At 31.8% G+C, this 11,948-nt stretch overlaps 1 protein-coding gene across 9 annotated transcripts in view; it reads left to right on the forward strand.

The window, feature by feature from the left end:
- Positions 1–11,948, forward strand: part of RAD51C (RAD51 paralog C) — a 79,139-nt gene that overhangs the window by 17,454 nt on the left and 49,737 nt on the right. For all 9 annotated transcript variants that reach the window (XR_013177660.1, XR_013177662.1, XR_013177661.1 and 6 more), the window contains 2 exons: positions 3,564–3,630; positions 4,361–4,421. Coding sequence is in view for 6 of the 9 variants with exons in the window: in XM_077164947.1 (XP_077021062.1) it covers positions 3,564–3,630; positions 4,361–4,421 (128 nt within the window). In the remaining 3 variants the exon portion in view is untranslated. The remainder of the gene's footprint in view (positions 1–3,563; positions 3,631–4,360; positions 4,422–11,948) is intronic.

Raw genomic sequence — 11,948 nt, forward strand, 5'->3', positions numbered from 1 at the left:
GGGACATGCTTACCCTTATTATGCTATAAATTCTTAGATTTTATCCCCACAGCATGTGTAAAAGCATGTATAACTTTTAATGATCAATGCATTTAAAATTTTTAAGTTATGCATGCTTCTTGTAAAAAAAAAATCTAAACAATTCAAAAATCTAGAAAGCAAGAGACTTCATTGCCCTACAGCCAGAGATGATGATTATTGAATTTGGTGGACATATTTCTGCAGACTTCATTCTATGCATATATAAACATACTTGTTTAAAAAAAATGAAATCATATTGTTCATGCTGTTATGCAAAGCAGTTTTTGTTTTTCAACTTATTGTGAACATTTTCCTATGTACCATACTATCTTATCTGTTTTAATAGCTATGTAGCATTCTATTGTATGATTGTAGCATGGTTTTTAAACCAGATTCCCCATTTAAAATATTGCAGTCAGTAGCTTTATATATATATCTTGTCCATTTTTCCGTTATTTCTTTAGAATAACTGTTTTTTTGCATGGGCATGCACCAGAAATTGAACCTGGGTCTCTGACATGGCAGGTGAGAATTCTGCCACTGAGCCACCATCACACTACCCTAGAATAACTTTTTTTAAAAAAATATTTTTATTGAGAAATCATCACAGGCATATAATCAGTGGCTCACGATATCATCACATAGTTGTGTATCTTTAGAATAACTTTTTAAAATTAAAGTATTGAACCAAAGGGATCTCTCTAGCCTTAAATATTTAGTTATATAATTTCAGAATACTCTTATAAGTCATGTATGTTCTCTACAGCAGTGAATGGGAATTTTTATTTTCCACATCCTTAGCAACTCTAGTGTTGCCATTCTTTTAATATTTCTCAAACTGATGGGGTGAAAATCCTTCAAAAATCAATTTGATTCTTACCAGAAATGCTTTTTTTAACAGCTTTATTGAGATATAATTCAATATCATCAAATTCACCTTTACTTTGTGTACAATGGTTTTAGAATGTCCACAGAGTTCTTCAGCCATCACCACTGTCTAATTTTAGAACATTTTCATCACCTTGAAAAAAAATCCATACCCATTTGCACTCATTCCCCACTCTTCCCTCCTTACAGCCTCTGGCAACCACTAATCTACTCTGTCATTATGGATTTACCTGTTCTGGACATTTCATATAAGTGAAATAATACAATATGTGATACCTTTTGTATCTGGCTTCTTTCAAATAATACAATATGTGATACCTTTTGTTTCTGGCTTCTTTCACTTAGCGCAGTGTTTTCAAGTTTCATCCATGTTAAAATAATAACTCGTATCAGTACTTCATTCCTTTTTATGGTTGAAAAGTTTTCAATTTTATTTATTTATTTGCCACATTTTGTTTATCTATTCAACAGTTGAAGAACATTTGGATTTCAACTGAAGTTCATTATTTCAAAGTGATTATTCACTATTTTAGAGCTTTATTCTTTAGAAAATTGGAGTAATCACACATTAATTTGCACTTGTATCATGTTAAACCGAACATTTTTATAGAAGTAATAATAAATATTAGCTGATAATGCAAATCTACTTTTGGGATGTTAAACAGCTGGTAACCCATTAGTTCTCTTTACATTTTCCTTAAGAGATTTTTTTTTTTAATTTTTTTTAATACATGGGCAGGCACTGGGAATTGAACCCAGGTCCTCAGGCATGGCAGGCAAGCATCCTTACCTGCTGAGCCACTGTGGCCCACCCAAGAGATTTAATATATAAACTAAATACTTCCTGTAAAGCAGTGCTGTCCAATAGAACTTCCTGTAGTGATGGAAATTAGTGATCAGTACAGTAGCTGCATGGCTATTGAATATTTGAAATGTGGCTAGTACTATTGAGGAAATGAATTTCTAGTTTTTTTTTTTTGGCATGGGCAGACACCAGGAATCAAACCTGGGTCTCTGGCATGGCAGGCGAGAACTATGCCTGCTGAGCCACCATGGCCCACCCTGAATTTCTAGTTTTAATTAAACTTTAAAAAGCCATGTGACTGGTGGCTATGGAATTGGACAAAGCAGTTCTAAACAAAAAGTATAGGTTGTAAATAAATGTCTCAGTTGCTAGAGCTTCACATTTCCCTTGGAGTATGCACAGTATAAAAGGTATTATTTAGTATGTTGGGAATCCATTTAGTCATATATTTCAGTTAATTACAAGTTTAAATTTCTGCTTAGCTAGTTCTAAGATGCCTGGTGTGAAAGTAACACATAGGGATGCTACTGTGGCATTTAAGGGAAAAAGAACTGAAAGTCTTGTCATCCAGCTTATGCCTAATGGAGATTTCAGATGGATCACAAATTTCTCCTTAATGGCTAAACAAAAATTTTGGATGTTACCAGAACAATGAAAATAGCCAAACAGCCTTTTCTTTCTTAATCTTTTTTAATATAATTGAAACCTTGTCAGGATAGTCACTTCTCATTATTTTTATAGAAGTTTTTTATCGGTTTCAACCTGCAGTATTTGTTGTCCTTTCTATAAGAAAGATCTGTATTGGAAAAATATATAAAGTAACTATTTAGAGTATTTTGAATAGGAAGATGCCACATAATCTGATTTTTACTGTCTTGTCAGCCTTAAACATGTGTTTTCCTTATATTAAAAGTACTGTCTTTTGAAATATGGACTCTGTTCTATAGACCACTATTTAATCCAGAAGAATAGGCAGTATTTTTAGCCTGAGAGCCATCTGTGAGGAAAACAGTGCCTGTGGTTGTTACCAGCAGATCAGTATAGTCCTAATTTGGGGTCATTTAATCTGATTACTGCCTTTTTCCCCCTAGTTCTTCCACGTACCCATGATTTTAGATCACTTTTCGTAATTCTTTGCCTTGGTTTCTTTTTTTTTCTGTAAATTTACAAATATAAATACGTATTTGTCTCTTACCTAAAAAATGTAAATATTAAGGTATTTATTAAGGATTTCATAGTTCTTTGAATGAAGGTATTCTAGCGAGGAGGCAGTAGTTGTAAAGAATTCAGACTTAATCTTTTAAGCTTCTGATTTTTCATCAGTAAAACTAGGATGATAGTACCTCATTCATAGACTAGTTTTGTAGGTTCGATAAGATAATGAAGGTTAATCACTTAACATAGTTTATTAGCATATATTAAGTACTCAATAAATGTTCACTATCCCTACTGATGTTGCTTTTGTTCTCGTTTCTTTTGCCCTGGTATGTGACTTGAATCTTAAAAGCAAAAATTTTCTGATTCTTCCAGTTACGAAATTTTCACACATGATCTCTAGGACTTTATGTATTATATTATCTGATATATATTTTTTCCATTTTCACAATAAGAATTTTTTTGTTCTTACCTATTAATTATGGTTAATCATGTTTTCAGATAATTACTCATTTTGGGGGGTAATTTTTTTTTTGGTTAATTTGTTTTTAAAAAACTTTATCAGAAACATTTTTGTAACCATGAGATATTTTTCTTTAACATTCCTTATGTTCACAATACTAAAATCACAAGACTATTTTACTTGATCATTTTTGGGGCACTCACATAATTTTCTCACCTTTTGTCTTCATAGGTCATTTTAACCAATCAGATGACAACAAAGTTTGATAGAAATCAGGCCTCACTGGTTCCTGCTTTAGGTGGGTGATTAATCATATAAATATTTTTAGTTCAACACTTTTTTTTTAACTTCTTTCATTTGTTACTTGTTAGAACACTGTCCTCTCCATGATCAGAGAGACTGTATCTGTCTTATTCACTGATAAATCTCAGTATTCAACATGGTGTCCTTACATACTGATTGGTCCTCTTAGGCATTTATCAAGCATTTATCGAATATCTACTTGTTGGCAGCTATTGTGCTAAGTACTGAGGATATAAATATTTGTAAGATAGATTGCCCTTAGAAAGCTCATAATTTTAGGAGAAGAACAAATACATTTAAATACAAATCACAATATAGTGGATAAAGTTATGAACTGTGTTCCTAACCTGTATGGTTTTGTTAGAACACAACAATTCAAGATTTATTTCCACTAAAAGCTTTAAGAATATTATGCCAGAATAATAACTTTTCTTCTGGGGGTCAGAAATAAGTTAGAAGCTCTGATGATATGGAAGATTGATGCTGACTCAGACTATAAAATTTTCTTACAGCAAATAGAGGATAATGATTTTTAATATTTCTCTAGACAGGTAAAAATCTATTAATCTTGGGATGTTACTCATGTCCCAGTTTTTGAAACCAAATATTTTCTTAACATATTGAATTAAGTAGAGTAAAACTGTATTTGGTCAGAGGTATTCTGGTGGACTTCTTATAACCTAGTTGGTAAAAAAGTATATGATTATTATGTTTTCTTCCCTCAGGGGAAAGTTGGGGGCATGCTGCTACAATTCGGTTAATCTTTCACTGGGACCAAAAGCAGAGGTAAGTAAAGAAACAGTTAATAATTCTGATTATTGGGTTGATTACACTGAACACTTACTAGTTTCTTAGAGCAAGTCTGATGGGTGAAGCCTTGTGAACCAGTGCTTTTGTTACCTTGTCTGACATCACCTAGAACAGCTATAGAAACACATTGTTATACTACACATTTAGCTACATGGGAACTTCTTTGGAATATTTAAATGATGGGGTGCACCTGAAACGAGTAGGTGGCCGAGTATTGCCACCTTCTAAAGCTCTTTAAAATCAAGTACTATTATACGTCATACAAAAGGATATGAGTACTCTGTGTTCCTAGAGAGGGTTGAATGAAGAATAAAATCAGGACAAAAGGAAGACTTTTGATGTTAGCTTCAGGACTAATTTATGTGGAAAATAGAATTATTTTCCTTAGTTACTAATATATATTTCTTTATGAATTTGTGTCTGTTATTTTTGTTTCCTTTCTTATTTTCTTTTATAACCCAGTTACTTAGCTGTCATTCATAAGTATTGTTCTTTAAAATAAAACTAGGGCAGCATGAAACCATTGTATTTGTTTTTAAAGCTGCTGGGCAAGTGAACAAACCAGCTTTCATTTTCTATAAAGTAGGCAAGGGAAAGCTGCAGGGTCTTTTATTCTACACTTTTAGAAAAGTAAGATCATATTAGCCTTTCTGTTTTGAGATTAATTGGCATACCCTAGAGAACTTGATTTGTAAATGCTCTAATAAAGAGGTATATTGAGACCATATATGGGCCTGGATGGAATGAAGGGTTACTCAGTACATGTTAGGCTAGTTAGGGATACTGTCTGTTTCTTTCTTTCTCTTTTTTTTTGGGTGTGTGGTCCGGGAATCAAACCCGGGTCCTGCATGAAAGGTGAACATTCTACCACCGAACCACCCGTGCACCCTTGATGTTTTCTATTTCTTTATCAGCATTTATTTGTCCTTATATAAACTAAAAAAATCATGCCTAAGTTAAGTTTGACTCTAAGTTTATAAACATTTTTGCATATATCTTTTGCATTAATTCATGTGTTTGTTTCTCCTTTAAAGATACTATTTTCAAAGAGCTCAGATGATTCCTTTTTTTTTCTTCCGTAATACATAGTGCTTTACAATTGACTTTCTCTCCTCGATTCTGTAAATAAGTCATTATATACTGGATTCACAAAAGGAATTATTTTTTCAGCAACAAACTCTGTTGAAAGACTTGACAGCAGTTTGCCAGTTGAATCTTGAACATATTACTTATCCTTTCCCAGATTTAGGTTATTCTGTAAAGTGCAGCCTACATTTAAATGTTCTTAGGAATTCCCGTGAGCTAGTATACAGTGGTATTCTTCTCCAGATTGTTATTAAATATTCACCAATAGAATGCATCTAAGAAATAAGGAAAATAATTGTAAGATCTTTCTTCTTTTATGCATTCATCAGAAGGAAGTCAAATTCTGGAAATTAGCATTGGTTAGATATTACTGATGGGGGTCAGAAAATCATGCTTACTTTTTAAGAGTTAACTATTTTGTGAACTCAGCTTCTTACAGATCCTTCTGAAGAAATAAGAGAATAGTATAGTAATTGATGTGGAATAGATAGATTGGAGAGTGAGAGGATTTCCTATACTATCACTCTAGTAAGTGCTTACTTATATTAGATATTTTATTAGGTATTTTATATACATTTACTCCCTTTAATAACTCTCGGAAGAATCTATGACTGTTCTCATTGAAAGTAAGAAAACTGAGGCCCAAAAGGTTAAATGACTAAATAACTCATAAATAGTAGCTACTATTTATTGAATATTTAACTGTCTTTAGTGTGTGAAATAAGCAATGTATATATATATTTTTCATTTTATTTTCTAAATAACTTGAAATAGTCAATAGTATCCACATTTTATAGCTGACTCTATAATAGAGTCCATTACTTTTCTCCTATAATTAGTGTTTCAGGAAGGTAATTATAGTATACATTGATTGCCAGCAAATCTGAAATATAGGTCTTTTTTTTTTTTAATTATTTTTATTGAGATCGTTTCACACACCATACAGTCCATCCAAAGCATACAATCACAATATCGTGACATAGTTATGTGTTCATCACTATGATGAAGGATACTATTGTACTCCTTTTTAGGTAAAATCTTTTTTCTCCAAATACTTTTTCCCCCAAATTGTGGATGTACAATAAGTAACATTCACTTCTTATTTATGAAATCAGAGTAAGCTGACCTCATTTAATTGAATTAAAATAGTATGGGTTTTTATCGTTTGAAACCACATACTAAAGTTGCATGAAATTCTTTGTATGTTTTTTGAAATTTAGTTTTTTATCTCAAAAGGATGGAGGGCAGACCACAGTAGCTCAGCAGACAGAGTTCTCGCCTGCCATGCCAGAGACCCGGGTTCGATTCCCAGTGCCTGCCCATGTCAAAAAAAAAAGGATGAAAATAGAAATTCATGCTGGGGAAAAATAGTTAGAAAAATGAACACTTTTAGTTTGAGCATTAAAACCAAAAGTGGAAACAGCCAAATTTATATTGAGATTTAAACTTTGTGTTCTGTCTCATTCCCTGACACCCATACTTCCCCATTAGCACTTGTTCACCCTCCTCATTTAATGAAGTAGCATTCCAAGTTTTTAAAAGAAATGCTTTTGTCTGTCTCCTGTATATTGAACGGGTTTTCCTCTAGTTTGTATATTCGTGATAATATGAGGCCACGATCATTCAAAATTGCACCTCTCTTTGCCAAGAGGATCAGGTGGTAGACTGAAATGCTTTATCACACCCCCACACAGTGTTTCATATGTGTACTCTGCTTTAGAGCACAAATTGTGCTTCTGCCTTGTTTCTTCCTGACCCAAACTCTGTAGTTCAGACATATGTTAAGCTTCAGCTCATCCTCGCCATAAATCAAGTGATTCTTTGACTTAATTTGTTATTTAGAAAGATCTCTTGATATGTAGACATGAAAAATGAAAATATTGTTTTACCTGGGAATTTGAGGAAGATTTTCATCTTGAATATTTAATGCCCATTTGACTTAGGGTTGTTAATAAACATATACGTTTTTCCTAAAGCATATTTATTTTTAGTAATTTCCTCAGAAAAGTCAGGTGCATGGCTTTTTTTGGACATACTAGCAATACAAGAGGGTTTGGATAATTTTTCAGGAATTTAGCTAATTTTTTTTATTGAACAAAACAGTGATTTTTTTTTTAATGAGCAGGTTAAAACACACTTTGCCTTTATTTTTTCTGTTAGATTTTTCCTTTTAAAATACTCTGTCAACCCCAAAGCACTATAAAAATGTGTAATCCCATTTCCAACTATTGTTGATTAATATCTATTCTTATATATTACTTAGCACTTAATTTGTTTATGGGTAAATATTTTTATATAGCTACAGTTATAAATTATATGGCATTTTGTATTCTGTTTTCATCCTAAAAGTACAAATCTAAAAAGCTAATGTACTGTTGTCTGATTGCTTCTTTTTTGAATATTCTTGAGTACAGGGGCTATTTCAAAATTAAGAGAGTAACAGATTATAAATCAAAGATTTCTTTTTGAATTAACTTTGTAAACAAATCAAAATTATAATTTGTGTAATGACTTATAACCCTGAAAGTTTTTTCTCTAAGTTAGAATCTGCATTTTGGGTAGTTCTGTCAGTATTGAAAGCACCTTATATATTTGTGGGTATATTTGCTACTCTTACAAAATTTGAACATAGTTAATAAGAGCTTAACATTTTATTTCTCAACTACTTTCAGTTTTGTATTATTTACTTGGTAGAGTATGTATGAAATTCCTCCTAAATAAACCTTGGCCTTTCATGATAGTGATTTTTCTGGACATAATCATTTTGAAACACTTTCTTTCATACTAATACAAATGAACTTATAAGACAAATAGATGGTCTTCATTTATCAAGAAATTGTTCTAATATTCTATAACACACCAAGAATACATGATATTGCAGAAATTTTGGGAAATATAGATAAGGAAAATAAAACAAACTTTGTCTTATGATAGTAATTACTTTTTTTTTAGAGCAGTTGTGTGTGTGGATATATATATATATATGTTACAATTGATCACAATATTATTAAAATTATCCTATTACGTTTAGCCCACTGTTAACATTAGGGGTCAGTCTTTATGTTGTATAGTTCTGTGGTTTTTTGTTTTATTTTGTTTTGGTGTTGTAACTTATATACAACCTAAGTTTTCCCTTTTTATCCCTTTTCAAATATACAGTTCAGTGGTGTTAATTAAATTCACAAAGTTGTGCCTCCATTAACATCATCCATTACTAAAACTTTTCCATCACCCCAAATAGAAACTCCCTACCAATTAATTATTTACTCCCTATTCTTCACCCCCATCCAGTCCCTGGTAACTGTATTCTGGTTTCTGACTTTATGAAATTGCATATTCTTCTTATTTCATATAAGTGAGATTGTAACAATATTTGTCCTTTTGTGTCTGGCTTATTTCACTCAACATGATGTCTTCAAGATTCATCTATGTTTTAGCGTGAACTAGAACCTCATTCCTTTCACAGCTAAATAATATTCCACTAAATGTATAAATCACATTTTGTTTATCCATTCATCTGTTGATGGACACTTAGGTTGCTTCCAACTTTTGGAATTGATACTAATGCTTTTGTGGACATTGGAATGCAAATATATGTTCACATCCCTGTTTTCAGTACTTTTGGATATATGTACTTAGTTGCAATTGTGATTCATATGGAAATTTTATACTTTCTGAGGAACCACCAAATTTTTATCCCTTTTCAATATACAATTCAGTGGTGTTAATTACATTTCACTGTGGCTGTACCATTGTACATTCCCACCAGCAATGAACGAGTGTTCCTATTTCTCCACATCCTTGCCACCATTTGTTATTTTCCATTTTTTTAATAGTACCCCTTATAGTAAATGTGAAATGGTGTCCCTTTGTACTGTTGATTTATATGTACCTAATGGCTAATGATATTGAGCATCTTTTCATGTGCTTAATGTCCATTTGTGTGTCTTTGTAGAAATGACTATTCAAGTCTTTTGCCCGTTTCTTAATTGGGTTTTTAACCTTTTTGTTATTAAGTTGTAGGATTTCATTATATATCGTGGATGTAAACACTTATCTGATATGTGATTTCCACATTTTTTACTGTTCAATAAGTTGTCTTTTTACTTTCATGATACAATCCTTTGACACAGAAGTTTTAAATTTTGATGAGATTTTTAAAATTTATTTTTTCTTTTGTTGCTTGTGGTTTTGGTATAAAGTATAAGAAAGCACTGTCTAACATAAGGTCCTGAAGATGCTTCCCTATCTTCTAGGAGCTTTTCTTTAGTTTTGATAAAACTTTGTCTATTTAGGCCTATGATCTCTTTTGACTTAATTTCTATGTATTATGTGAGGTAAGGATCCCCCTATATTCTTTCACATATGGCTGGCTGTCCAGTTGTCCCAGCACCATGTGTTGAAGAGGCTTTTCTTTCCTCATTGAGTAGACTTGGCGGCCTTGTCAAAAATCTGTTAGTCGTAGATGTGAGAGTTTATTTCTGAAATCTCAGTTCTGTTCCATTGGTCATATGTCTGTCCTTGTGCCAATACCATGCTGTTTTAATACTGTGGCTTTGTCGTAAGTTTTAAGTGTGACTCCTCCAACTTTGTTCTTCTTCAAAATTATTTTGACTGTTCGGGGTCCCTTACCCTTCCATATGAATTTAATTATTGGCTTTTCCATTTCTGCAAAGAAGGCTGTTGGAATTTTTATTGGGATTGCATATAATCTTTAAATTGCTTTGGGGAGAATTGACATCTTAATGATATTTATTCTTCCAATCCATAAATATGGAATGTCCTCTCATTTATTTTTAGGTCCTCTTAAATTATTTCAGCAGTGTTTTGAGGTTTTCCATGTACAAATCCTTTACATCCTTGGTTAAATTAACTTTTGGATATTTGATTATTTTAGTACATTTTATTTTATTATTTTTTCTTTTAATTTTATTGTATTTGTATGTATATGTGTGTTGATATGTGTGTGTGTGTGTGTGTGTAGTTTTTGGGGGTACATGTTCCGGGAATCGAATCCGGGTCTCCCGAATGGAAGGAGAACATTTTACTGCTGAACTACCTGTGCACCCTTAGTTACTATTTAAAAGTTATTTTTTTGTGGATTTCCTCTTCTGTTTGTTCATTACGAGTATATGGAAACATTACTGATTTTTGGCAAAAAACACTGTCAATTTTGTACCCTGTATCTATGCTGAATTTGTTTGTTAGCTCTGAGCTCTGGTAGCTTTGTGGTTGATTTTTCAGGATTTTCTAAATATAGGATCATGTGATATGTAAATAGGAGTAGTTGTATTTTCCAATTTAGATACCTTTTATTTCTTTGTCTTGCAGAGAACTTCTAGTATATAATTATTAACGTTTTTATTTGTAGCCTTCTGATAATTTTTCTATACACATACTTAGTTACTAATGTGGAATCATGTAGTTATAACTTTTACATAGTATTATAATAGTATTTTCCTGTCTTATTAAATATTTTTTCCAACTTATTTTTTAGCATAGATAGTATCTCATGTATAAAGTAATTTATTTTAATTACTCATTGGACTTTAAATTTTTTTTCATTTATTTATTTTATTTTTTTTATTAATTAAAAAAAATTAACACAACATTTAGAAATCATTCCATTCTACATATGCAATCAGTAATTCTTAATATCATCACATAGATGTATGATCATCATTTCTTAGTACATTTGCATCGATTTAGAAAAAGAAATAGCAAGACAATAGAAAAAGAAATAAAATGATAATATAGAAAAAATAAAAATAAAAAATACAAAAAATATATATATAAAAAAAACGAACCAAAAAAAAAAAAACTATAGCTCATATGCAGCTTCATTCAGTGTTTTAACATAATTACATTGCAATTAGGTAGTATTGTGCTGTCCATTTTTGAGTTTTTGTATCTAGTCCTGTTGCACAGTCTGTATCCCTTCAACTCCAGTTACCCATTATCTTACCCTATTTCTAACTCCTGATGGTCTCTGTTACCAATGACATATTCCAAGTTTATTCTCTAAAGTCGGTTCACATCAGTGGGACCATACAGTATTTGTCCTTTAGTTTTTGGCTAGTCTCACTCAGCATAATGTTCTCTAGGTCCATCCATGTTATTACATGTTTCATAAGTTTATTCTGTCTTAAAGCTGCATAATATTCCATCGTATGTATATACCACGGTTTGTTTAGCCACTCGTCTGTTGATGGACATTTTGGCTGTTTCCATCTCTTTGCAATTGTAAATAATGCTGCTATAAACATTGGTGTGCAACTTTAAATTTTTTTAAACTTTTTATTCTGTTACCTTATATACAATCTAACATGTCTCCTTTCACTCACATTCAGATACATATTTCAGTGCTGATAACTGTACTCACTGTTGTGCTACCGTCACCACAAGCCCTTACTAAAA

The sequence above is a fragment of the Tamandua tetradactyla genome, chromosome 6, assembly GCF_023851605.1.
Source record: "Tamandua tetradactyla isolate mTamTet1 chromosome 6, mTamTet1.pri, whole genome shotgun sequence".
NCBI classification, from domain to species: domain Eukaryota; kingdom Metazoa; phylum Chordata; class Mammalia; order Pilosa; family Myrmecophagidae; genus Tamandua; species Tamandua tetradactyla.